Genomic DNA, 23200 nt, shown 5'->3' with positions numbered 1-23200 from the left:
ATTCTCATTTTGAACTACAAATGGGATTCCTGAAGCAGTACCTGCCTTGGGGAGGAGCTTGCTCCTCTCTGCGGATTTGGATGTGACTTGGTCTCAGTGCCAACACGAAGCACAGCACAGTGTCAGCATCCCCTAACATAGGCATGTTATGGAGAAGAATATGGGAAAGCAATAGCAAAAGCACACTAAATCCGCTTCTTGCATGGCTTTTTGGTTGCACATGGCAACATGACCCTGCATATTTGCACCCGCCATTCTGTTAATGAACTAGTTCTTGCATTTCTTTCTTCCTAAATAAATACTTTCAACATCCACCCCTTCTGGCTGTTGTGGCTCATTTACTGACCTTGGATCCGTAGAGGTAATACGGCTGAACATTGGCTGGCTTGTCCCGCTGGGGTTCCTGCGTGAACGGGATTGCTGTCCTCACAAACCTGTGGCAGGCACAGGAGACGGGGAGGAAAGCGGTCAGAGCCCGGTTAATTGTGGGGTGTGCAGATATGGCACGGTCTGGGATGCACTGCAGTTGCAGACTAATTAGCAATTCATCACCTGAGCTACGTGAATTGGAATGCAAACTCCTGCCCAATCTATTGGTGCTGTAAACCATGTCGGTTTAGCCTACCAAGGGTGGGATTTCTTATTTGGGGCAGGCAAGAAACCCATATGGGAGCAGCTACCACAGCTCTGCTGCACAGTAAACCAGCCCTCTAAACCAAACTAGCTCAGTTGCTTGCAATCACTGTCCAATTTTGTTGCTTGAATTTGTTACTAACATTTTCAAGGCCAAGGGGAGCTGGTGGGCTTTAACTTCATTTTAACTGTAACTGTTGCACCCCATAGGGAATGCAAACCTCACCGCAACGCACGTGAATTTTATGTGGCAGGTTTGACATTTTGGAAAGAAAAGAATGGTCTCCAGGCACCCCCTGCCTTGCTTTTTCTCCTGACCTGTTGGTGGATCCATTGTAGCAGTAGTTGGGTAGAAAGTCAAAGTTGAGCTCCCAGAAGACGTGGAGGGTGATGCGCCCATAGGGCGCGGAGACGTTGTGGTTGGCCTCCCGGAACATGGCGTCAAAGCTGTCCAAAGTCATGTGCTTGCACAGCAACCTGTGAGTCAGGCGATTTATTTCCAAGAGCCACTCCAGCTCCTGCAGCACATAAAGCAGCAGCAAATGCAACATATTACCAAGATGACAACAGAAACACCTGATTTAATTGCCAGGGGAATGATTTTATATCCACACCCATGCAGAACTTTCCAGGTGAGGATGCAGCAAATGCTAAAGACATCAGTTTAACTCAGTGGCTGAGGCCAATTGCACTTCTACCCAAGGGGTCCTGGTCCAGTATCTCCTAAATCTGCAGGAAGCAAAATTAATTTGTTCCCCACTGAGCACTGGCTGGCTTTCACATCACCTTCAAAGGTGGAAACTGGTAATTTTACACTACTTGACTCTGATGCTCCTGTAATGTATCAAAGGCAGCAAATCCAGTACACACACAAATGATGTCTCAGCCACCTTCATCCAACAGGGGGAATTAAAGTAAAAATTTCCTTCTCCCAGATCACAGGACTCTCTTACATGAGCTCTGCAAAATCTAACTGCTGACTGTCACCTTATGATTTACGCAGATACTTAATGGTCCAATAATAATGCAATTAAAGCTGCGTAAATAGAAATAGTAGGGACTCAGCAGCATAAAGGAGAATATATGGCTGGCTGAAACCTAGTGTAGGTGGGACTTGAAGCAGAAGGCAGTTGACTGTGTGTCCATAGCAGTGCATTATTCTCTCTATTCATACTCTCAGTCAATAACAGTTCTTACCACTATGGATGTCAGGTCCTCACTCTCAAAGCGGCTGATGGCCTGATCTAACGATTTGTACATCGCTGCTGAGATACGCTGGGTAATGAGCCTGTTCAGGTCAATTGATCTACCCAGCAACTGGGAAAAGAAGATATTTGCATGTTATATACAGATGGGGAAAAGGTACTTTATTTTTTTTTTTAACAGACACAAATTAAAACCAAACATCCAAATCTGCTTAAATGTGAAAGTGGTGACGCAAATGCCTCGGCTGAGTTTACTATTACTTAAGAGGGAAGGAGGGAAATGTGGAGCGTAACTCATTTTCCCCTTGGGCGCCATGCATGAGTGCAGTGTGTCAGAAACAGGTTCAACCCTTCTCCTTCCAGCACTGACTTCAACTGAGCCCAGCACTAGCATGCCACCCACCAACAAAAGGATAACAGACCAAGAGCTATGAGTACTGGAGTCTACTGCTTACACTGTACCTGGACATGCCTCTGCTTGAGCAGCGTTTCGTAGCGGTTGGATGGTGGGTACGGAATAATCACCCCGTAATTCTTACATTCAGCCCGAAAACGTTTGTCCAATAAAACACTGAAAAAAGGAAGCAGAGTCAGGAAAAAAGAAACATACACTATCAGCTTCTCTCTGGATCTTTTCCAGAGTTTTCATCCTTCTTTTCATCTTGCTTTGAATGCCAAGAAATTTCCACGCACTAATAACTCTGCTTACACCACTAAATCACAGAGCAGTGGTTGTTATCTGGGGACTGCCATGCTGTTGTCCATCATTCTTGGCTTTTATGGCTATAACATGCAAAAAGATAAAGGATTGTGCTGAAAGATATCACTAGTGCAAGGTACTGGTGCGCTCCCTCCTTGAAGATCTGCTGTGGGAGCATTTGGTTGTTGGTGGTGATTGCTCTCCGGCCAAATGTGATCTAGAGACAAAACTCCTTGCAGAGTTACACTGAAGACTTAATTCACCTCTGGGGACATGAGAGGAGGACCCCCAGTAGAGTTCATCCATGTTCTTTAAATGGTTAGAAGGAAATGTCACAAATGGCCTATCTCCCCACAAGGGAGCAAGAGACTCTGCAGAAGTCCTCCAGGCAGCTGGTCTGATGTGTGACCTAAGATACTGAGTACCCTTCTGGCCTTCACGAGTCCTGCTGCTTTACTAGGGCGAGGACAACTGCATGTTTCTGTTTCTTAGAGATGGGAGGCTTCCACGCCTCATCTGCCTGGTACACAAAGAGAAGTCAAGCAAGGACATGTCTTCAATAGACTCAGTTTGCTTTTCCGCTGCTCTCACAAATTGTACTCAGACAGCTACTTAGGATGCCAATTATTATTTTTTCACTTTTAACCATGTCTCCTTGCCATCATTAATTTATTTTCCCCATCTACACTGGTCTGACACGGACAGCCAGCCCTGTGGGACAGGGATGATCTATTTTGTTATGTCTACCCGCAGTGGCTACTCCCTGAGGGGAACCTTTTGGTTAGCAGCAATTTGGATGCAGCAATATCATCACTCAGCAGCAGCAGTCAGGTTCTCCTACCTGCCAGCCATTGCTTTATAATAGGCAAAGATCTGATCTGCCAGCTTGTACACAAATTGATCAAAGCACAAATTCACCTGGGGGAGAAAAAAAACAAGACATCATGAGGGTGTCACCAACACAGGGCAGCTCCTTCCTACGCATGCAAGATCAATACAACTCCATACAGAGCTCTAATTTAATACATGCATGTATGTCACATTATCTAAAAACCACACTGCCGTTCTCACATGCTAAAGGTAAGCACAAAATTGCCGATACATTTCTCTTTTATAGTTTCTGCGTGTTCTTACAGGTCCCGGTCCCCCATCCCCAATCATCCCTTTGTCTCAGGGATCTCTGGTTTCTCGTTTTCCTCTGATGTCTCATAACCCTCTGCCCAGCCCACAGCCTCTTCCCTGCCCCCAGTATTTGACAGCCTTTGGCTTCCACTGGTCCCCATGGGTACAGCCGAGCTGAAGCCCTTCATCAGCAGAGTCTGTAAGCTCTCTGGAAATTTTGATCTTTTGAAATCTTCTCAGTCTGATGGGGTATTTTTTTCAGGAGATGCCTGTAAAGAATTCACTGAACTGCTGGGTGGGGCTGTCAAACAGGGCAATGTGACCCCAGTGAGCTCTTCACATACAACAAAGATGAAAAGAACTTACTTCAGCTTCAATTTCATCATATAGGAACTGCTTTTTGAACTTGGTCAAGGCATAGTATGCGCTGTCATTATAGAGGTCCAAGGGGTACAGTACATACCTGAGGGCAAGAAGACAGATCATGTCTTAAATTAACCTTGGAGCAGCATAAATGGCAGCCAGTGCCTGTGCCTGGCTCTGCATAAAAAGGCTTTTCTCTGACTTCACTCCTATCATCTCCACTCACTCCAGCCCCTCAAATCCTCCCTCTTGCTCCCTATGTGAGAGTTGCTGGAAGCAGCTAGAACACATCTGGATTTGAGCTACCTGTGACTTGTTCAATGAACACTTGCTCCTTCTCTGCCCTTAAAAAAGCTTTCATGCTGTCCTCACTCCACAGAGTGCCCTGACAATGGCCGTAAAATGGAAACCAAAATTTTCCTAATGAGGAAGATATTATGAACATAATTACACTCGCATAACAACAATTCCTCTTATCATTTATCACGTATATAAAAAAAAAAGTGTTTAGGCGCCTTAGCTAGGGCCCACATCCCTTTAGTTGCACCTGCTGTCTGATGCTGCATGCAGATGACGGTACCACCAAGTCCGAATAAAGCAGTTGCCAACTGCTGGTTTACGATGCCTAAGTGCCAGGAAGCCGCCCCTGTGCGTCTGCTAACGAGGTATTCATACAGTACACACTCATGTGACAGCAAGTCAAGAAACATCTATTTTCCCTCCCACGTCAAAAAGACTGTTCATCACCAGCCTACCCGTCTCCACAAGAAAATCCCAAGCCCCGGTGCATGCACAGTCCCACCACAGCCCATTGGCTCTTACTCCATCATAGAGGGTTCTTTGGTTTCCAGAATATGGTCCGTGAGGATCCAGGGCATGGACATTTCGATGGGGAATTGGATGCGGCGGCCCATGGTCAGCTCCAGGAAGAACTCCCGAAACCAGAGCTGGGACAGGTCGCAGCACTGCTGCAGCGCTTCTGAAAGACAGAGGAGATCCCCCCGGGGCGGGAGGGCACCCACGTTACCCCCGTGGGGACAGCAGCGAGGGAAGTGCACAAGAGGCACCTGCTGCAGCCTCGTATTGGACTGGTTTTGGGTGTGGAACATTTTTCTGGGATGTCTTTGTTTTTCTGGGATGTCTTTGTTTTTAAACTCAGACCATGTCCATGTTGTCCGAGCATTCCATGTAATGGAAGAAGAAAGAAGGGATCATTCCTTTTGCTCTAGGCTCCAGGAAGAACATTTCAATGGCTCTGGAAGATTTCTTCTGTGCCCAGTGGCTAAGAATTTTGTCTAGGACAGAAAGAAAACTCCAGTCCTAGAAACTAAACTACCACTTTTATTTTATTTGCCATTGCTGACTCATTTTGTTCACATAATAATTACTACCCAGAAACAGGCCTGAATCAGGCAGAAGTAGGACATTTAGGAAAAATCAAGGAAAATCTTCTGCATAGGTCAACGAGGAACAAAATTGATCTACCTTTGCCTTTCTGAGCATGCAAGAGTTGGATTCAAGCCTCCCCCTGCCATAAGCTCACCACTGATGTTGAGAAGGTGGGTAAAGAAGAAGGACTGCTTGTGGAACTCCTCAATGGCCAAGACTATCGGCCCATCCAAGCTGCTCCTCAAAGTCTTCTTTGAGCCACTCTTGTCTGCTATCAGGGACTCCAGCATGGTCCGCACCATGTAAAGCTTTGGAAGAAAGTTGACATGCAGTTTTAACTCCCCATTGAGCCACCACTACACACAGCCATGGTGCTCTGCAACAAAAAAATAACACTTCTCCCAGGTGGCTACTACTCCCTGCACCAATAAGCCCTACACCTCTAAAGAAGGAGCCTTTGGGAACTATACAACAAAGCAGGCACCAAAGGAACATTCAACACACAACAGTGTGAAGACTTTGTGGAAGAGACCATGGAAACAGCTGCTAATCCACTGGATGGGAGACTCCTACATGGCTGTAAGACCGTTAATTCCCTATACAGGAGATGGACATTTACATACCTGCGTACTTGATGGTCCTACTGCTCGTCGTGGGACTTTAATATCAAATCCACCTTTAGGATCCTTCTCACCTCTCAGGCAAGGATCATTTGGAGGCTCTCGACCTCCCTCCCAGTCACAGATTGTCTTCCGAATTGCCTGAAGGACACTGGTGGGAGAGGGAAAGAGTGCTTAAGCTTGATTCTACTTCAAGATGAAAATATTCACTGCTGTGCACACATAGAAGGAAAAGTATCTGAGGTGGGGACATACACTGCGGTCATGCCCAAAAGTTACCTTGCAAAGAGTTGCTGGCCCAGGTGTGTTGGCTGGTTGTGTACCGTGAGGGCCACGTGCTTATATAGTACAAATGTGTTACACAAATAAATACGCGGGCTTTGCATTACATTCAAGGACAGACCGACCTGATCAGGACGTTCTTCTTCTTCCTGACTGCCTGCCTGAGCGGCTCTCGCAGGGTCACCTGGGCAAAGTCCTGCAGGGCTGCATAGATAGTGTTGCGGATGGCTTGGTTAAAGACACTCTCCATCCGGCCCATCAGCACTTGCAGACCTTTGATCATGGCGATTACCTGAAGCAAAAATTAAAACCAGATGTATTTGCTATTTTTTTCCCATTGTATGGAGAGGTCCATAAATCCAACATGAAGAGAATCTGGGACTAAATTAATTCTACTCAAGTAACTCAGATCCAGTAATTAGGTGGCTAAGTTTTTTAATGTTAGGTGCTTTATGGATCACAACAAGCTGAGAAGAGCATTTACCTTACCAGTTTCTTGCACATAGCCCCTGTCCCTTGGCAGGCTCTGTTTCCACTCCTGATCTCTTGATATCTTTAATAACACATAACGCTAGGAAACCGCACATGCTCCACACGTGGGTGCAGCGGCATGGCTTGCACAGACCTGCATCTGCACCAGGGCACAGTCTTCCTTGTACAAGAGTAGAGCGACAATTCCCAGGAGGGAGTGAGCCATAAAAATTAAGGCAATATTCAAACCATCTTGGACTGTGTAAGGCAAGATGAAGGTGTGAGGGCCTCCCACAGCCAGGCTCAGAGGACTATTCCCACTGTCCATGGACAGCCAGACCAAGAGTTGACAGGTCCTGGGGACCACCTGAGGATCTCGTGTTTGCACAGCACCTGAACGTAGCTCCTGATCTTGCTCCAGATCACGCTGCTCTGCAAGCCCCCACGCTTTTTTTTTTCAGGAGCCCTGAATCCCCTTGTCAGGTCAGGAAGGGCTTAATACAGCAATATTAAGAAAACACAGGGATTCACCTCAGTCTTTCACCAGCACACAAACACAGCATAAGAAGAGTAGGATCAGGAAAAGAGAATTGCTCTAGTCACGCACTGGTGCAGTGTTTCCACCCCAAGCAGCAGCTCTTAAGAACTTAATTTGCACCTTAGTTCTGGTCACCTGTGGGCCACAGGGATGAGGAGCCTGCTGAGGAGCCTGAGCAAGGTGAGATGCCCTTCCCTCCTCTTCCCCTGGCCTGAGGAACACGGACAGTAAACCAGCCCTGGATGGTTCTTACCCTTGTGCAGTTGGCACCTACCTCCACAAAGGCAAACTTCTCTTCACTGGTGTAGTTGTACCGGGTGGCTCTCTCATACTCTTCCGCTGTTCCTGGGCAATCCTTGTTACAGAACTTATCTGTGGGATGAACCAGCTTCCAAGAGTACTAGAAGAATGAAAGGGACACTGTCAACATTGCAATGAGTAAGAAGCCAGGCTGGAAAGACTGAAGAGGGCCCTCTGCCAGGAAAACACTCCCTAGAAATTACTACAGTTATTTGACATTCCTTTGGGAGCAGAATTTTTGCTTCTTCCCGGCTTTATTATCACTGTACTGAATCTTGGTTTTCTTTATTTGGGAGGTTGCCAGTCACACTGGATTTTTGACATCCATGGACTTGTGTAGAGATATGGTCGAAATTTTCCGAATCAAGAATTTCCATCATCATTTGAATTACAGTTTTAGTTGCTCAAGACCCAGACTCATCCCAATCAGCTTTTAGTACGTAGGCGAGGTGTTCAGGTTAGAATAGTTCCCCAGTCCCCCTCTAACATCAGTGGGGACACCCCAGCACCTGCAAAGGGCGGTTCAGGTCCAGGGTGAGATGATCAAGCTCTCTTTCTCCATTTGATACAGGAGGTGTTCAGGGTCATTAGCTGCCTGATCTTAGCATGTTCGTTAATGGCTTAAAGTTAGGTGGCATGAAAGCAAGCTCACCTTTCCACAGTCTTTGTTACACGCCGTGTTAAAACATTCACGCTCGCTTGGGAAGAGAAGGACGTTACACACTTGCCACTTCCATGGATGCACTCACCACTTCCATGACGTGGGCACTCCACTTGGACAGCAGCTGCAGGCCCCGTAAAGCAAGATCAAAGAGCTCCCTGTACTCTTCATCTGATTTCTGGCTGTCCAGTCCTGAGCCAGTGACCACCTGGAGAACATCACATCACGTCAAGGCTAGACTCAGCAACTTTCTGCTTGAGCCAAACAGCAGCCACAGGTCTCTCTCTCAAATCCCAGCTGAAATGAATTCCCCATGACCTTACGATCAAGCAAAAATTGTACAGTGCATATACTGTCCCTCAGGAAAAGGGGTATAACTTGGCAAGACTCTTTTTACCCAGCCAATTTATTTCCTACAGAAAAATGAGTCTGACCTGTAACCTCAGAGCAAATAACTGACTGTTTTCATTCCACTTTCCCATTCCTTTGTGATGGTCTAATACTACTGAAATCCTTGAGACTCCCTTATGATTTAAAGTTCAAATAAGCACTTACAAATGCCAAAAAGAAAAGGGCTGAGAATGCTAAAGATTCATCAAACTAACAGTGATGAATGAGGATCCGACATTTGCAAAAAACAGTCACAATCACATCAGAGAGAGCTCCGACATTCAGTAATGAAAAGAACAGAGATGTCCTCATGAACTTTCTTCGAAGCCCTGACCAATAGCTCTGTGTAATAGAAAAGACCCGTTTGCAAGACATGGGTGTTCTGCCACTTGGCTGAGAATAAACATTTAGCTGCAAAACTTTTTCTCCTTCTTATTTTAACCGAGCTGTGGCCAAAGAGCAGAAGCTTTTGCAGTAGATATTCCAGTGCACATGATTTTGCACCTGCAGGGGCCTTTCATAAATTGCTTTTTCATTGCTGGATCGAGAAGTGGTTTGTTCCACACATGTGTCCTTCTTCCCTCCTCACTGTACCTCCTTGGCAGACCATACTCCTGCCACACTTGTCCTCTCCCAGCCTCATCTGTCTAACGAGCCTGATTACGGCGACTACCTGCTGAGCTTACCTCACTGTTGCTGTAGCGAGCGAGCTCTGAGATGAAGCGGATGTGGTCGTCTCGGATCTGGACCATCTGCTCACAGATGTTGTACTGGGGACTTATGCTGCTCTGAGTGCACGTCCACCTGGGCAAAAAAGCAATGGTTTCAAGGACAGGACACGGGGCTCCATTCAGACACCCCCAGGGACAAAGCCTTGCGCTCAACTGCTCTCTTCGCTTCAACATGCTCAAGACATGCCACCTTCAGGGCAAATGTCAGACCGTGTCTTCTCTCTCATGTGCACTGGGGGCGTGAGGTCTTCCAGAGGTGATCTTACACAACGTGAATGTTGCTTGCCTCACCTTTCAGCCTGAACATCTTTGCTCCATCCACCCTGAAGGCTGCTCTCCATGTTGGGCTCACCTATCCCCATGGGCAGAGGTGGCTATTTCCCAGGCCACTGTTGGACAAGCTTTCAGAGAAAGATGAACTGCAGAGCCCTGGCACCGTTTGCATCCTCTCTGCTAAACCTAAAGATAATCATCCCCTTAGAGGTCATCCCTCCAGGTGTGAAAGGGCTGGGTCATGCTGCCTTCTGCAAGGAAAGACCCTGCAAGGGGCCAGCAAGGAAATATCCCTCCCACCCTGTTTTTGGTTCTGGCTCAGTGAACAACCCTGAGTATAAATCCCGAGCAGAATATGATTGAATGAACTAGATAGATTGCCGTTTGCATTGAGCCACATGTAGCGTATAACAGTGTAATGAGGCCCTAAAAGAAGGCAGCACTCCCCTTCCAGCGGCACAGTCATATGAAGTCATATCTCCTTTTTCCCAGTTCTGTATTAGCCACAGACGTAGAACCAGAACGGCTCCACCAGAATGCTTTGTGCAAGCAAATGTCTGTCAGTGAAACTCTCATGTCTTACTCTGTCATCACAATATAAAAGTTCAGATCTTGCTTTTTCCCCCCCTAAATAATTGTCCATCTTAAGATAGATAATCATCTTCTCCAATCTAGATTGGCCATACAAAAGGAAGGTGAGAAACCTGCCTCTGATACGGACATAGACATGAAGACATACTCCTACAGTTAACTGTGAGGCACTTGTTGCCAGTATTTGTGGCGGTAGAAGGTCCTGGAAGTGCTGGGCCATGTCATCCCTTGTGAAATCCATCCTCCCACAGTCCCATCGCTCGACTCTTACCCGTTTCAATGTCCTGTGCTCCCCACCGGACAATCGGCAGGTTAGCAGGAATGGCCAGGGCTGCATCAGCCCTCCCTGCCACACACAACCTAGTCCACAGTGCAGAAACAAAGCGCCATGCAGGAAAAACACCAATTAATTCCACTTTCATGGAGACAAGGAGGGAAAGAAAGTGACAAAAACAATATTAGTAAGAAATGGGGATTGTATGGAACCACCTTGGCAGAGTTAGTGTTGGGAGTCCCATGCAATCTGCTGGGAAAGCAAGCGAGCGAGGAAGAAACATCGGTTAGTAAGGTACGGCACACAGACCTGGTAAGACAGATTTCAAGACAGACATTAAAATTGTGCACAGGTAGACAGCCCACGAGTTTTCTTGGTTTTGAGATGAGAAAATGAATGCAGCTGACACACGTTCCGTTGAAATGTGCTTTCTGAATGATTTGGGATAAAAAGGTGTAAATTTTTAGATCATGTTTCCCTTCTAAATTCAGGTTTTGAAAATGTTTTTTAAATGTACATTTTGTAGAATTTTAATATTTTTCCATTCTTCAATTTTAATCGAAACCTTTTGATCAGGAAATGTTGCCACATTGTTTTCAAATTTCTCATGGAAAAATTAATCGGCACTTTTCAACCAGCCTCGGGGAGGGCAGGGGAGGGCCGTTCCTGGGTGAGCCACGTGGCGGGCAGAAAAGCCGGACCCTCCGGGGTGGAAGGGGACGGGCAAACAGAAGCAGAGAGATGAGACTGCAGGTTAGTTAGTTCCTGGCCTGCTGAAGATACAGCTCAACTAGGTTGCTTCTTGCAGACACCAGAGAAATCTGACTTCCACGCGACACGGTCCCACGGGTGAACGCCAGGCTGTGATCAGCGATTACAGCCTGACAGCTCAGATGGGCTTTGCATACGTGTGGTTGCAAATGCCGTTCCGAGGATACCCAAACCTAACACAGATGCTTCTAGCAATAACTGAGCGCGATGCAAAGCTACAAAGACAAGTGGGGCCTTGCACACGTCTGCTGTGATCTGAAATGATGTCTGCAAATTCACCTGATGGGAGCAGCAAACTGCCTGTGAACCCAGGCTGGGAAGCAGTGCTTTACACTGCTGTAAGGACTCCATTTCTGCCCTTCTCCCACAATATTCATTTGTTTCCAGTGCATCTGAACCCCCGGTTCAACCCTCATTCCTGCTGCCCTTCTTCACAAAACCTGCCTGAAGTAGAGGAGACGCCCTGGCTACTGCAAAGAGAGATCCACTGCTGTGTTCACACTCTGGAGGATTTTGTCCCTGGGATGAAAAATGTGGATTAAAATCTCTCCAGAGCAGGGACACGCTGCTCGCACTCACACACCTCCGGGCACGCACACCTCCCAAGCACTCAGCAGCTGCCCCGAACCACGCGCCAGCCGCCTTTCCCTGCTCCTGCCTCGCTGCCGGCCACCGAGCACCCTCCCAGCCCTTGCCAGCGGAGCAGACGTACAGGCATGCCCACTGCCCTGCCTGCACCCAGGGGTACGGTTACACGTAGGTTCAGAGCTGGCTGCACACGCACACGCTCAGGGGCCGGCGAGGACATCTTCCCATGCAGGGACAGGGAGGTACACACGTGCACACAGAGCTGGCACGCCGGGACTCACACCTCACAGGGACACACACGGGTACCCGTGCACAGACCTCACGCACGCTGGAGAGTTGCAGCTCCCACGGCTTTTGGGACACACACAGAAGCCAAGAGACATTATGGCAGGCACTCACTTGGATTTGTTCTCCTCATAGTGAGCACTGGTCTTAATGTATCTGGCCAGTTCTATCTGCATATCGCCGAATAAAGGAACCACCTGCAGCTGCTGGAAAAGAAAACAAAAGATGGTTGAAACACGGCGGAGAGAGAGCCCGTGGCCCCAGCGCAACACAAGGGACTACGAAACGGCATCCTGCGTCTCTGAAGCTAGGGAAAGTGTCAGGCTGCTTAAAGCATGGTGCAAACCTGGACCCAGGGTCATTTCACACCTAGGAAGCGACCAAGAATGATCACAAGGCTTTTTGTGCGAGGAAAATCTCCCCCCTGCAAGTGCTCTGGAGCCCTGGCCTCGCCGATACCAGGCTGGTTATTGCCAGAACGGTTCAGTGCTGTAACCAGCCAGAGGAAAGGCTCTTTTTACAACAAAAAAATGAGAAGCGTATTCCTGAGCAGGGCTTATTGCCTCCCACCATAATCCTCCAAGAGAACAGAGGGATGAAAAGCACGTTGGTATTTTGGCAGCGAGTTGTTGCGGCTCCCTTCAGAGGGGAGCTGTAGGCTGCTTTGCTGCCTGGACTGCCAGGGATGTGGCGTCTTTCCCCAGGGACTCAGACTGTACTTTGGCACTGCAGCTGCTAGCGATGTGTCTTAAAACTTCTCCACGAAGAGAAAGACACAGGCAATGGCTGCCTGCAATATAACATGGCTTTGTTCGCCCTTTACATCTCAGGAGGATTTGGATGGGAAATAAATTCAAAGTGCACTGAATGTACCTCAAGCTCAGACAGGTCCCTGCTTCACCAAGCTTTCAGCTGCCAACAAAGTTCAACCAGGAGCTACCACCAGCTCTTCAATAAAGTATGAAGCTTCAAGTTCACCCAGCTATAAAAGCTTTGCCCCAAAATTCAGGGAAGATGGTGGCAAATTCCCTGTGCTATTATCACATCCTTCTCTTCTCAGGCTGGCTTGTATGGAGGATAGGCAATGCTGCCATTAGGGATTCTCAGTGGCGCTTTCATAAAAGGTTTAAATGAAGGGGTAGTTCATTTTCACTACTCAAATTCCTGGTCAATCCACTAGAAATTTAATCAGAAGGCAATAAGCAGATGTAGTAAGAGGAGTAGTTGGCCTTTTCTTATTGAGATCTGATAGTCTGGAGTGGTACTTAACTGATTACGTGAGACCACAGCAGATGCTGGAGAAGTGCAAATGGAAAAAAAGCTGGAAAGGGAAAGTTATTCCATGCAATGGAAGATATTTTACCTCATTCTCTGATGGTCCACAGCACTTTGCAATGAACAGCGAATCTGTTTGAATGCACCAAGATAACCAAACTCTACGGATTACACAGAGGGCTTGTTTTAAACTGGGATTCGGTTGAATTAGCAAAGCTGAACCAGGGAAAACTCAGAAGACTCTGAGGGATGGTGCGATAAATCACCTTTGCAGAGCTGCAGTCCTCAGCAGTCTCCCCAGAGAGGAGGGTATTCAACCACCTCATTATCACCCCGTCCGTGAGGTTACGGTGTCTGTCCGTAGTTCCCTACGTGGGAGTCTGAGCCCTGCTCTCAGAGCTGTCTGCAGGAGATGATGCAAATTGGGGTGAACAGGTCCGACTCGGCCTGGGTGGGGATGCAGCAGCTGGTACATCAACCTTCCATGAAGCCAGCTATCTGGGCTCGCCCATCCCCTCCCCTTGCACAGACCCAGCACATCATCTATAAACTGCAATAAGCAGGGCAGGTATCCCATACCCTGCCACCACCACCGACCTTGTCTTTCAGGCTCCTCAGCAGCTCTCTGGGTAAAGCAGCAGGGAGAAGCCACTCTGCTGAAAGTGATGGGGAAGAAGCGCTCTGTGGCCCCCCAGAAATCACCATCCTCTCATTTTCACTGATGTGGAGCAAATGTTGGTAACAAAACGTAATCTTTCCATCTCAGGAGGACTGCTCAAGCTCAGCAGGTCTAAAAGAAAACTAATCGCTCCATCTGGGAAGTTATTCTGCTGCCCTCCTGCTATACTGTTATTCTTTGCTGCCAGTACATTTGTCCCTTGCCAGATCCCACCAGGCCTCCTAGAGCTGACCTGCCCCAAACCTGAGATGCCTCCTCGACCCAGCCTGTGAACAGAAGCAATGGAAAGGAGGTGTCGTCTCCCCCTGCGAATGCCACAGGCAGTGCTGTACGGGCTCTCAGCCCCCCTCTCCATCTGCCACTGGTGGCTGGCGGCTTGCACACACACCACATTTTGGGTGGAAGCAACAGGGTTATCCCAAACCTTTCTCGTGCCGAGTGGCCGCGGGGCAACGCAGCCTGGTCTCCAGCTGTAGACCAGCCCAGGGCTGGACTCAGCTGCACATGTGCATGGGCAGAGGGAGGCTGCACGGCTGCTTCCCACCCTGTCACTGGGAGCACCCAGTTCTCGCGGGCCTTTCCCCAAAACCTGGATCTCAGATAAGGCAAAAATGACTCATCAAACCACCAGGAACTCGCCGAGCACTTCCAAGTTCCAGCCAACACAAGCTCCCCAAGAAGCTTTTTCTGTCCTACAGGGAGCACAGTTTATACACGAAATAAGACCACCAGATCACACATCGGCTGGCCAGCTGTGTCCCGTCTCCCTCAGCTCAGCAGCTCGCCGAGGGAAAGGGGAGTGCAACCATCACCCACACAGACCTCAGCAAACCAGCCAGCTTTGCCGGTGGCCTGAAATGACGGTGCTCCTCAGGAGACTGCAAACCTGCCTCAGAAATGTGCGAAGAGATAGAAGCGATGTCAGTCTGGCACACCCTTCCCTCATCCACGGAACAGACCTCCCATGTGCCGTCCCCGTCCTTTACACCTTGGTAGGAAGCGGGCAGAGCCACAGCGGCAGCCGGCTGCCCAGCAAGGGTGTGCAGGGCCCTCGGCTCCCACCGGCTCCCCAGGCTCCAGCACCAGCGCCATGGGAGCAGAGCCAGCCCCGGGCACCGCTCACACATCCACAGCCTTGCTGGCACCGAGGGCCGGCATCGCTTGTCTCACCCATGCTGCAGCTCTGTGCCCATGCACGTTCACAGCAATCCCATTCCTCATCCTTTGGCCTGGATAATTTCTCGACCCTTGGGGTTTTTTTTGACCTGGAAATGATTCCTGCGGTTTAGGTTTTGCTGGCAGCACATGCAATGGTACGGGTCACTAATTCATTGGTCTGCAATAAGCTCCAGCCTCATCCAGACAGGTCACTGACCTTGAAGAATTTGTCTATTTTGCTAAGGTTGATTCTCTTCTTGGCATCCAACTTGTAAATGTTGCTGACATTCCCGTCCATGAGATACAGGCCAAACCCCATCACCTGGAGAAGACGGAAAGGCTAGGTTTCATTAGTGTGAAGTCAGCAGCACAAGTCAAAGACAGTTCTCCACCACTTAGCATAAGGAAAGACCATTTCAGGCTCCTGTACCACCTGGCACTCATGAGAAGACTGTATAAAACGTGCACACATCTGCAAGGAGGTACATGGTAGGCAGCGGACACACGACGGATTGCTTCTGTTTTCTGTGCAAAAACACGATGCTCACTCTGGGAATTTGGTCCTCCTCTCTCCCACATAACAACAACCCAAAAGTCTTCTCCACCCAAAGGTGAATATTTACTCCCAGAGAAGTGAAAACATTTAAAATATTCACCTGGATTAATTTTTTCCCTTTAATTCAGTACAAATCATTACAGATATTCAAACTACTCACATTATCCTTCAAAGAACCTTAGCCGACTCATACTGAGGTAATGAAGTTCTTATGGTAATAGTGACTGCAATCACTGTAATAACTGACTTACAGTAAGGACAAATATACAAAACAAGCAGATACTTTGGCATGTTCATCTTGAGGGCTCTTTAGAGTCAGGAAACCAAACGTGGAAGGATCTGCCTTCTGCAGGGAATTATTGCTGGCAATGGGCATCAAGCAGAAAATTCAGGGTTGCACAGTTGGTGGTGATTTTGGCATGTCCGATACAGTTACCCAGGTCAAGCCCATGATCCCGCACGTCCATGCACAACAGAAAACCCCTTCTAGCTCTGGAGAATGCAGGGCACCCACTGGTGCGCTCATCCACCGGCTGGAGACCACCACCACCACGCACATGCTTAGTCCCAGGCAGGCAGAGCTGCTGGCAGCCTTGGGAAGGATTGGCGGAAAAGATAGAGATGGAGATGGGGAAAAGCAGAGGAAAGGGAGAGAGGAAGGAAGATTTTTATATGGGAATATGGGAGAAGGCCAGAAAGGATAGGAGAGAAATGATGGGAGAAGGTCCAAGTTACAGCAGGAGCAGAGGCAGCTCATGGCACTGCCTGACAGAGGTGACGCTTCAGAGCACTGAGATGGGACATCTCTGACCCGTGGCCACATCCAGTCTGTTCAGCTACAAAGAAGCAGTGAAAATGGGAGGACTGAGCTATCACAGCAGAAGAGAGAGAGTAACAGAGATCAGAAGGGAAGCGGGAACAGGGGAAGGCAGCTTTGGGACCCTTCCCATCTCATAGCCGCCCGTGTGTCCAGGGGACGCTGGCCCTTCAGAGAAGGGATGCATGTAAACCCAGAGGAGCAAAAAATAAAGAAAATGAAGAGAAACATTGTCCTGGGAGGGAATTTCATTTTACTAAAACAAAAGTGAAACTATGCAAGCACCCAGCCCCATAAGCATGGCCGAATCTCACCTTTAAGAGCATGTGTTTCTCACTGGGAGTGAGATACATCTTGTTTTCATAGTAATCCACACAGATGTTGACAATATCAGCCAGCAATTCCTCATAGCCAGGGATAACCTCTAGTTGTTGGTGCAGACACTGAAACAGCAACAGGGGCCACGTTATCCACATGGACAGAGGAACGGCAGGAACCAGGGGAGAAACATATTTGAAGGATTAAGACTAGAATGATAAGAGGTTTCTTCAAACCTTGTCTGTGTGCTTTTCTTAAGCTCCAGGCAGAAGATTGACCTGTAAGGAACAACCTTCCCTCTGCAGGACAGCTCTCCCCTTCAGACTGATCACAACAGCCAAACGTCAGACAGCGAGACGCACAGAAAGATGCCTCAGAAGCAGACTTTCTGACTCTCTCCTGTCTCTATGCAATATTTCACCAAATAAACAGAAGCTACAGAGCCTGTGGAGTGTAGGGGGCCCTGGGTCCGATCTGCAGTCCCCGTGCAGTCACAGAGATGGACTGGATGGGTTTACCGGGGAAAACAGGGGAAGAATTTCTGGCAGAAACCCCTCCTGAGAACTCTTCTGGCATCTTTTAGACCTTCATCCTTGTCTTGACATAAAGAGACCTTCAAAGCCACCGAGGATGACCCATGAGAAGGAGATATTGCTAGAATTATACAGCCTGACCCCAAAATCATCAGTCAGTGGCAATGACCCAACAAACAAGGCAGCTATTGCCACAGCCGAGCCCTGGCGAGATCATTGCCTCTCTCTACCCACAGAAAGGTGAACTGGTTCAGAGGAAAGGGACCTGCCTGTGTGATGCGGTTGTGGTTTGCCAGGAACATGGAGAGGTTCTGGGACTCCTGGATGGACTGGGGGTCTGCCATCTTCCGCAGAAACTGGGCAGCTCTGGAAGGGAGAAATCCAACATCACCAAGGATCACTCACCCAATGCGAGAGCCTCACCACCCATCTTCCCTGTCTCACCGGCAGCTGCAATGCAGAGTCCCCCTGCAGTACAGCTCTGCTCTTTTCTCATTTTACCAAGAGGGAACCAAAATGCAGCGAGGCTCAGAGATTTGCCTACACTCACAAAGAGAGCCTACAACAGCGCAGAAGCCCAGCCTCCTGATGTCCGCCTGCCCTCACTGCCGGGCAGACCAGGCTCCCCCTTGCAGATCAGGCACAGCCCTGTCCCCGCTCCCGCTGCTTCGCCCCCTCTCACCTTTTGTAGGCGGAGTGGTCATTTTTGACGCTGCACTTCATGTTCTTCAGCTCATCCAGGACGGCAAACATGTTAATGAACTTGCCCAGCGTGAGGAGATAGGCCTCAGAGACAAAGTCCTTCCTCCGCTCCGCGTGGCACAGGCGCTTCACCTCGCTGCAGAACCGCTCGATAGCCTTGCGCTGGAAGGCAGTGGGACAGGGTCATCTCAGCAGCAGCTCACGTGCAGTCACCACGCCACCGATGGGACCCTCCTCCACCCATCCGCCACCTCCTCCCTTTAACAAAAACATTTTTCTGCTGGGGATCGAGGCTCCAGGGCCTCTCTCCACTGTCGCCATGAAACAAAGCAGCATTACAAACCGCTGCAGTCAAACATCCTCAGTGCTGGAGGGAAGCTCAAACCCTCTATTTGTGCCTGCCCCGAGTGCAGCATGTTCTACAAAATCAGGCTTCAGTTTTTTAGGTGGGGCATAAAGACCTCATAGGACATAAAACCTAAAAATGATGGTGAAACCCAGCTGCAGCCAGTTATAAACGCAGGCGGTGATGGGGAGAGGTCCCTCGAGCCCACAGCGGCTCTGTGTTTGCCACGTGGTTGTTGCTCTGTCGGGATCTAAGCGTATTATTTTGTCAAGTACCTCAAGTGTAGCAACTCCTAAATTTAAGTTTTGGTGCTCTTTGCCAGCCCTGCTTAGGATAAGTTAACACTGAAGTAATAAATTATTTTTGCCTCTCTCCTTGCCCACTTACCTGAAAATACATGAACTTCATAAGCTTGGTGACTTCTGGCTCCAGGACTTCCACTGTCTTCTCATAAATCTCCACTCGGTTTGGCTGTTCATTACATTTCACCTGTGTTGCAAAGACAAATCATCCTTGTCAGCATCAGAGTTTCTAACACAGCAGTGAACTGCAATGGCCACCATCTTCTGCTTGTTTCGCAGTGAATCCTGTCCCCCTCCGAGGAGGACGGAGGGACCCGAGAGGGAGCTTGTTCTCAAGGCAATAGGTGACAGCAGAAGGGGCTGTTTCTCAGATGTGAAATTCTCTCCATGCATTATAAACAGGCACAATCTCGACTCTGAGAAATAAAAGTCTTCTAAAGCGTTTGTCTGGGGTAGAACGCATGCACTGTGGAGTCTGGACTTGCTATACAACATGGGAATGTTATATCATAAAGTTATCTGAGAGTTTGTGTTGCAAAGTCCCGTGGACACACAAGGCACCAGGCTACAGCTCTGCTATAGCCTCACTGGGATAACCTTGGTTCTGTTGCCGACCCGTTAAAAATCACTGGGCTTGTACGTGGCTAGCAGCAATGAAGTGAGTCACCTTCATTGGAATCCTAGGAAGCCAAATTTAAGGACTTAGTTGTCATCCATTTCATTTCCAAACAGTTACTTGGAGTCATTACCAAACTTTTAGGGAAAACCCCAGCTGCCCAAGGCAATGCATCCTGCCGTCCTCCTCTGGTTGTTTCCAGTTGTTGCTGACACAAGGCTGCCATGGGGCTGACAGCTCTGGTGCAAATTTAGTAGCCCAGCAGCTGATCCACAGGGCGTGAGGGGACAAATCAGCTGGCTTTACATGTGGGAAGATGCAAAAGTAGCTTTGCCCTCTCTGTAGTGGGGAATCTAACGTCCCTGGCCTGGTGTTTCATACTGCAGTCAGGCAATATTGATGGCCATGAGGATGCAGCTCGCGGTGGGGAGGAGTGGTGCACATTTAGGTGTAGGCTCTGTTCTTCACCTGTAAAACCACGGGCTCTGCTGTAGCGCAGGGTGTACGTGACCGAGCAGCCAGGCTGGGGGGCTGAGAACAGGACCCCCTGGCTGCAGCCATGTGCCCCATGGCAAAGTGCAGGGGTCATTGCGAGATCAAATCTGGTGAATCTGTAAATGAACCCTCTGCCGTGGTGTTGTCTGCTCCTCCGTCACACGCGGCGCTGCCTGCAGCCCCGGGGCAGAGAGCAGGGACCCCACAAGCTGCGCTCGGAGAGGCATGAACATCACGGGGGCGGCTGGGATGGGAGGACACTAAAACACCAAACCAGATGATGTGTAGCACTGTCTTGCCCTCAGCTCAGCCACGACCTGCCTTCTGTTAGCGTAGCCAGGAGAGGCAATAGCAGCACAGCATCAAATATAAATGGGAGATACGCAAATACCCAATCAGCAGCAGAAATCTCCCCACGGCTGGGTCTCATGAGACCATCAGCAGAGTATGCCCCGAGGGGAACTGAGGTGTGACCTTTCCTGGGGAATCACAAACACGGGCATTGCCAGCCATGTGGAAATATTTTTTCCTGGCTCCATGGAAGCGCCGCAAACCCTTTTATCCGTAGGGTTAATGGACGTGCACTGCACCCGCCCCGCTGCGCTGTCAGTCGGCGTTTTTGCAGTGATCCAGCAACCGTTCACATTGCGGAAGCCAAGCTCTGAGCTGGAGTCTGAATCACCATCAGTGGGCCACGTGGGCAACCTTACTCATGTCTGTAGGTGTTTGCAGGATGAAGCCACCAAAATTCGGGTTGGAGAGAGAAGGACTAGAAAACAGTTGAAGCAGAACTAACAGTAGAGGAGGAGAATTGGGGTAGATCAGGACCTTCAGGTATATCAGCAGCAAAAAGGGCATTTGGGGAAATGTTTCTGGCATATCGAAGTGCTTCTTCACAACACCTACAATTCTGGGGCTCCTGCAGGAGCAGAGAGAGCACCCCAGAGTCTGGGCAGCAGTTGGGATGCTGAAACCTGCCCCAGCTGCCTAATCTGCTCTGTGCAAGTCAGGGAGAGCCCCAGTCTGCCACATCTCGAGAGGACCTGCTGTTTTCATCCCAGGCTGCCTGGGCTCCCTTCTTCACACAACACAAGAGTCCCCCTCAGCACTGGGGCAATTTTTAACTGAAGCTGAAGTTCCTGATACCATGTAATGGTATGATACTATACAATGGTATCAGGAAAAGCATCAGATAAACCAGATCTGATGATTTGACTCTCAGCTCCCAAAAACTAACTGCCTTTGCTGGAAGCAAACTCCATCTCCCCACGATATGAGAGAGAAAAATATTCAAGCAGTGCACTGGGAAGGAAATAACCACACTGCTTTAATTAAAGCAAAGGCCACCCATTCCCCAGACAGGGAAGTGGATAAAGACCCAAGTAACAGAACACAGCGCTCTCCCAAGTACCATGCTGGACCAGAGCTGTGCTCAGCTGTTAGCAGCTGTAGGACAAACAAGCTGGTCCTGTGGGGATGAAATAACTTGAGGTGTGACTGCTCTGGGGAGCAGGGTTGGGGCTCATGAAACCAGGAAATGTATATACGGCAGCTGGCTTGTGGTGGGTGTGACGGGGCTGGGAGGCACTGCTAGGAGGCGTCGGGGATGGAGCTCTCGTACATGAGAGTGCCGAGCAGATGCCCTTTGCTAGGGGCAGCAGTATAGATCTGCTTCTGAAATACCTACCAGCTGCTGAGATCAGTGGTTAAGACTTTGGGGGGGAGAGGACAATTTGAAGAGTCAGTGGTCTGTCTTTTCAATCTTTCTATCTGCTTCAGTCTTCTCTGCTTTTTTGTTCTTCTGTCTCCAGTCCAAACTCACCCATACTGAAGACAAAACCAACTAGGTGCTCTGGGAAGATCCCTGCCTGGGAAGGGCTTGAGTACCTGGGGGATGGCTCGTGAGCAGCTCCTCCACGTGTAAAGCATCACGGCGTACTCGTGGCCTTCTTCCAGCATTTCATTCTGAAAGACAGAGAGGGGTTGCTGGGGCAGGGCAGGCGCCGCAGGCTCAGCATCGCTGGGGCAGCGCCTGGGGGACTCACCATGCTGGAGTGCACCGTCGCCTGCTCGATGTACCTGGCAATGCCGGTCACAAAGGCATTTCTGTCTTCAAAGTTTGTGTCAAAATTAGCCTACGGGTGAAATGGAGAGATGGGGATTAAAATACAGCTAGCTGTTCGCTCACCTGAGACAGTCCAGCATGGGATGTGTTGGCAAAAAGTAGAACCAGTAGGGCTCCTGGGGTGTGGGAGCAGCTTATGGACAATTTGAGGTGCTGAAACTCTAGGTCTAAAGTAGATTCATGCATGCAGCCTGAGCTGCTTCTGAATCACACGTGTTCATTAGAGAAAATCCTGCAGGTTATATGTGTGAAAATATGGCAACCAAGACTGACAAGCCCTTGTAAAATCAAGCCAAACCAGGTGGGGATCAGTTACAGGGAATTGCAGCCACACCAGAGAGCAAACCTACAGCAATTATTCTAAGGATTTTAGCTTGGTAACTCAAAGGCAGATGCAGCCTCATTAATTTCTATTTGTGCCCTGGCTGCTAGGGGAAGACCACATCCTGTCAGCAGGAATTGCAAAGAATAAACACACAGAAAGGGCAGGGAACGAGATGTCTGGAAAACATAAATATGAAAGTCAGCACTCATCCAGGCTATTATCAGTGTCAGTGTTGCTCTTGCAAGCAGATGCTTTGGGACGAACAGTTGTTTTGGAAGTTGAGCTACTGCTTTGGGTTGGGACGGGGGAGCAAGAAAGCGCAGAGCAGGGCAGGGGCTGAAAAAGCAGCTCCTCAGCCTCTCTGCGCCGAGCGCCCGTTCACACGCTCTGTGCTCGGGTAATTTCCTCCGCGAGGGCTGGCTGATGGTATCCGCTGGAGGGCAGGGCGTACAGAAGTCGCAGGAGCCCAGAGCTGCTCCTTGCAATGACGTTAGCATTGCAGCCACCGCGTTCACCTCAGTAACTGATTCCCTGAGTAGGGAAGCCGGGAGCACAGACCCGTGGCCACAGGGCTACTCTTCTTCGTGCCTCCAGGACATGTGACAAGAAAAGCTGAGGCTGCACATGCATTTCTGGCTAGCAGGGCAGAGGGCTGCATACAAACCAAGTATGATGAGGAAACAGGCTTGGCCAATATCTCTAGATCCAGTTTAGATGAGGTTTTTTAGGCCCAGTGGTGTGCACACACCGGTGGCCCTGAAAGGAG

General features: G+C 49.1%; 1 protein-coding gene across 4 annotated transcripts in view; it reads right to left on the bottom strand.

Moving 5' to 3' along the window:
* CYFIP2 (cytoplasmic FMR1 interacting protein 2) overlaps window positions 1–23200 on the bottom strand; it is a 55851-nt gene that overhangs the window by 24545 nt on the left and 8106 nt on the right. For 3 of the 4 annotated variants that reach the window (XM_082323917.1, XM_082323920.1, XM_082323918.1), the window contains exons 3-23: window positions 22030–22119; window positions 21872–21949; window positions 18959–19060; window positions 18206–18387; window positions 17793–17889; window positions 16987–17115; window positions 15517–15621; window positions 12302–12393; window positions 9361–9478; window positions 8373–8492; window positions 7598–7723; window positions 6440–6606; window positions 6036–6183; window positions 5567–5720; window positions 4846–5002; window positions 4027–4123; window positions 3380–3456; window positions 2301–2409; window positions 1831–1950; window positions 952–1151; window positions 347–434 (exon numbers count right to left, since the gene is read on the bottom strand). In XM_082323917.1, the coding sequence (XP_082180043.1) occupies window positions 347–434; window positions 952–1151; window positions 1831–1950; window positions 2301–2409; window positions 3380–3456; window positions 4027–4123; window positions 4846–5002; window positions 5567–5720; window positions 6036–6183; window positions 6440–6606; window positions 7598–7723; window positions 8373–8492; window positions 9361–9478; window positions 12302–12393; window positions 15517–15621; window positions 16987–17115; window positions 17793–17889; window positions 18206–18387; window positions 18959–19060; window positions 21872–21949; window positions 22030–22119 (2556 nt within the window). The remainder of the gene's footprint in view (window positions 1–346; window positions 435–951; window positions 1152–1830; window positions 1951–2300; window positions 2410–3379; window positions 3457–4026; window positions 4124–4845; window positions 5003–5566; window positions 5721–6035; window positions 6184–6439; window positions 6607–7597; window positions 7724–8372; window positions 8493–9360; window positions 9479–12301; window positions 12394–15516; window positions 15622–16986; window positions 17116–17792; window positions 17890–18205; window positions 18388–18958; window positions 19061–21871; window positions 21950–22029; window positions 22120–23200) is intronic. The other variant, XM_082323919.1, reaches the window with a different exon arrangement.

This window comes from Platalea leucorodia (assembly GCF_965183815.1).
Source record: "Platalea leucorodia genome assembly, chromosome: 11".
Lineage (NCBI taxonomy): Eukaryota > Metazoa > Chordata > Aves > Pelecaniformes > Threskiornithidae > Platalea > Platalea leucorodia.
The sequence above is the reverse complement of the archived record's forward strand: the minus strand, read 5'-3'. Positions and strand labels throughout refer to the sequence as shown.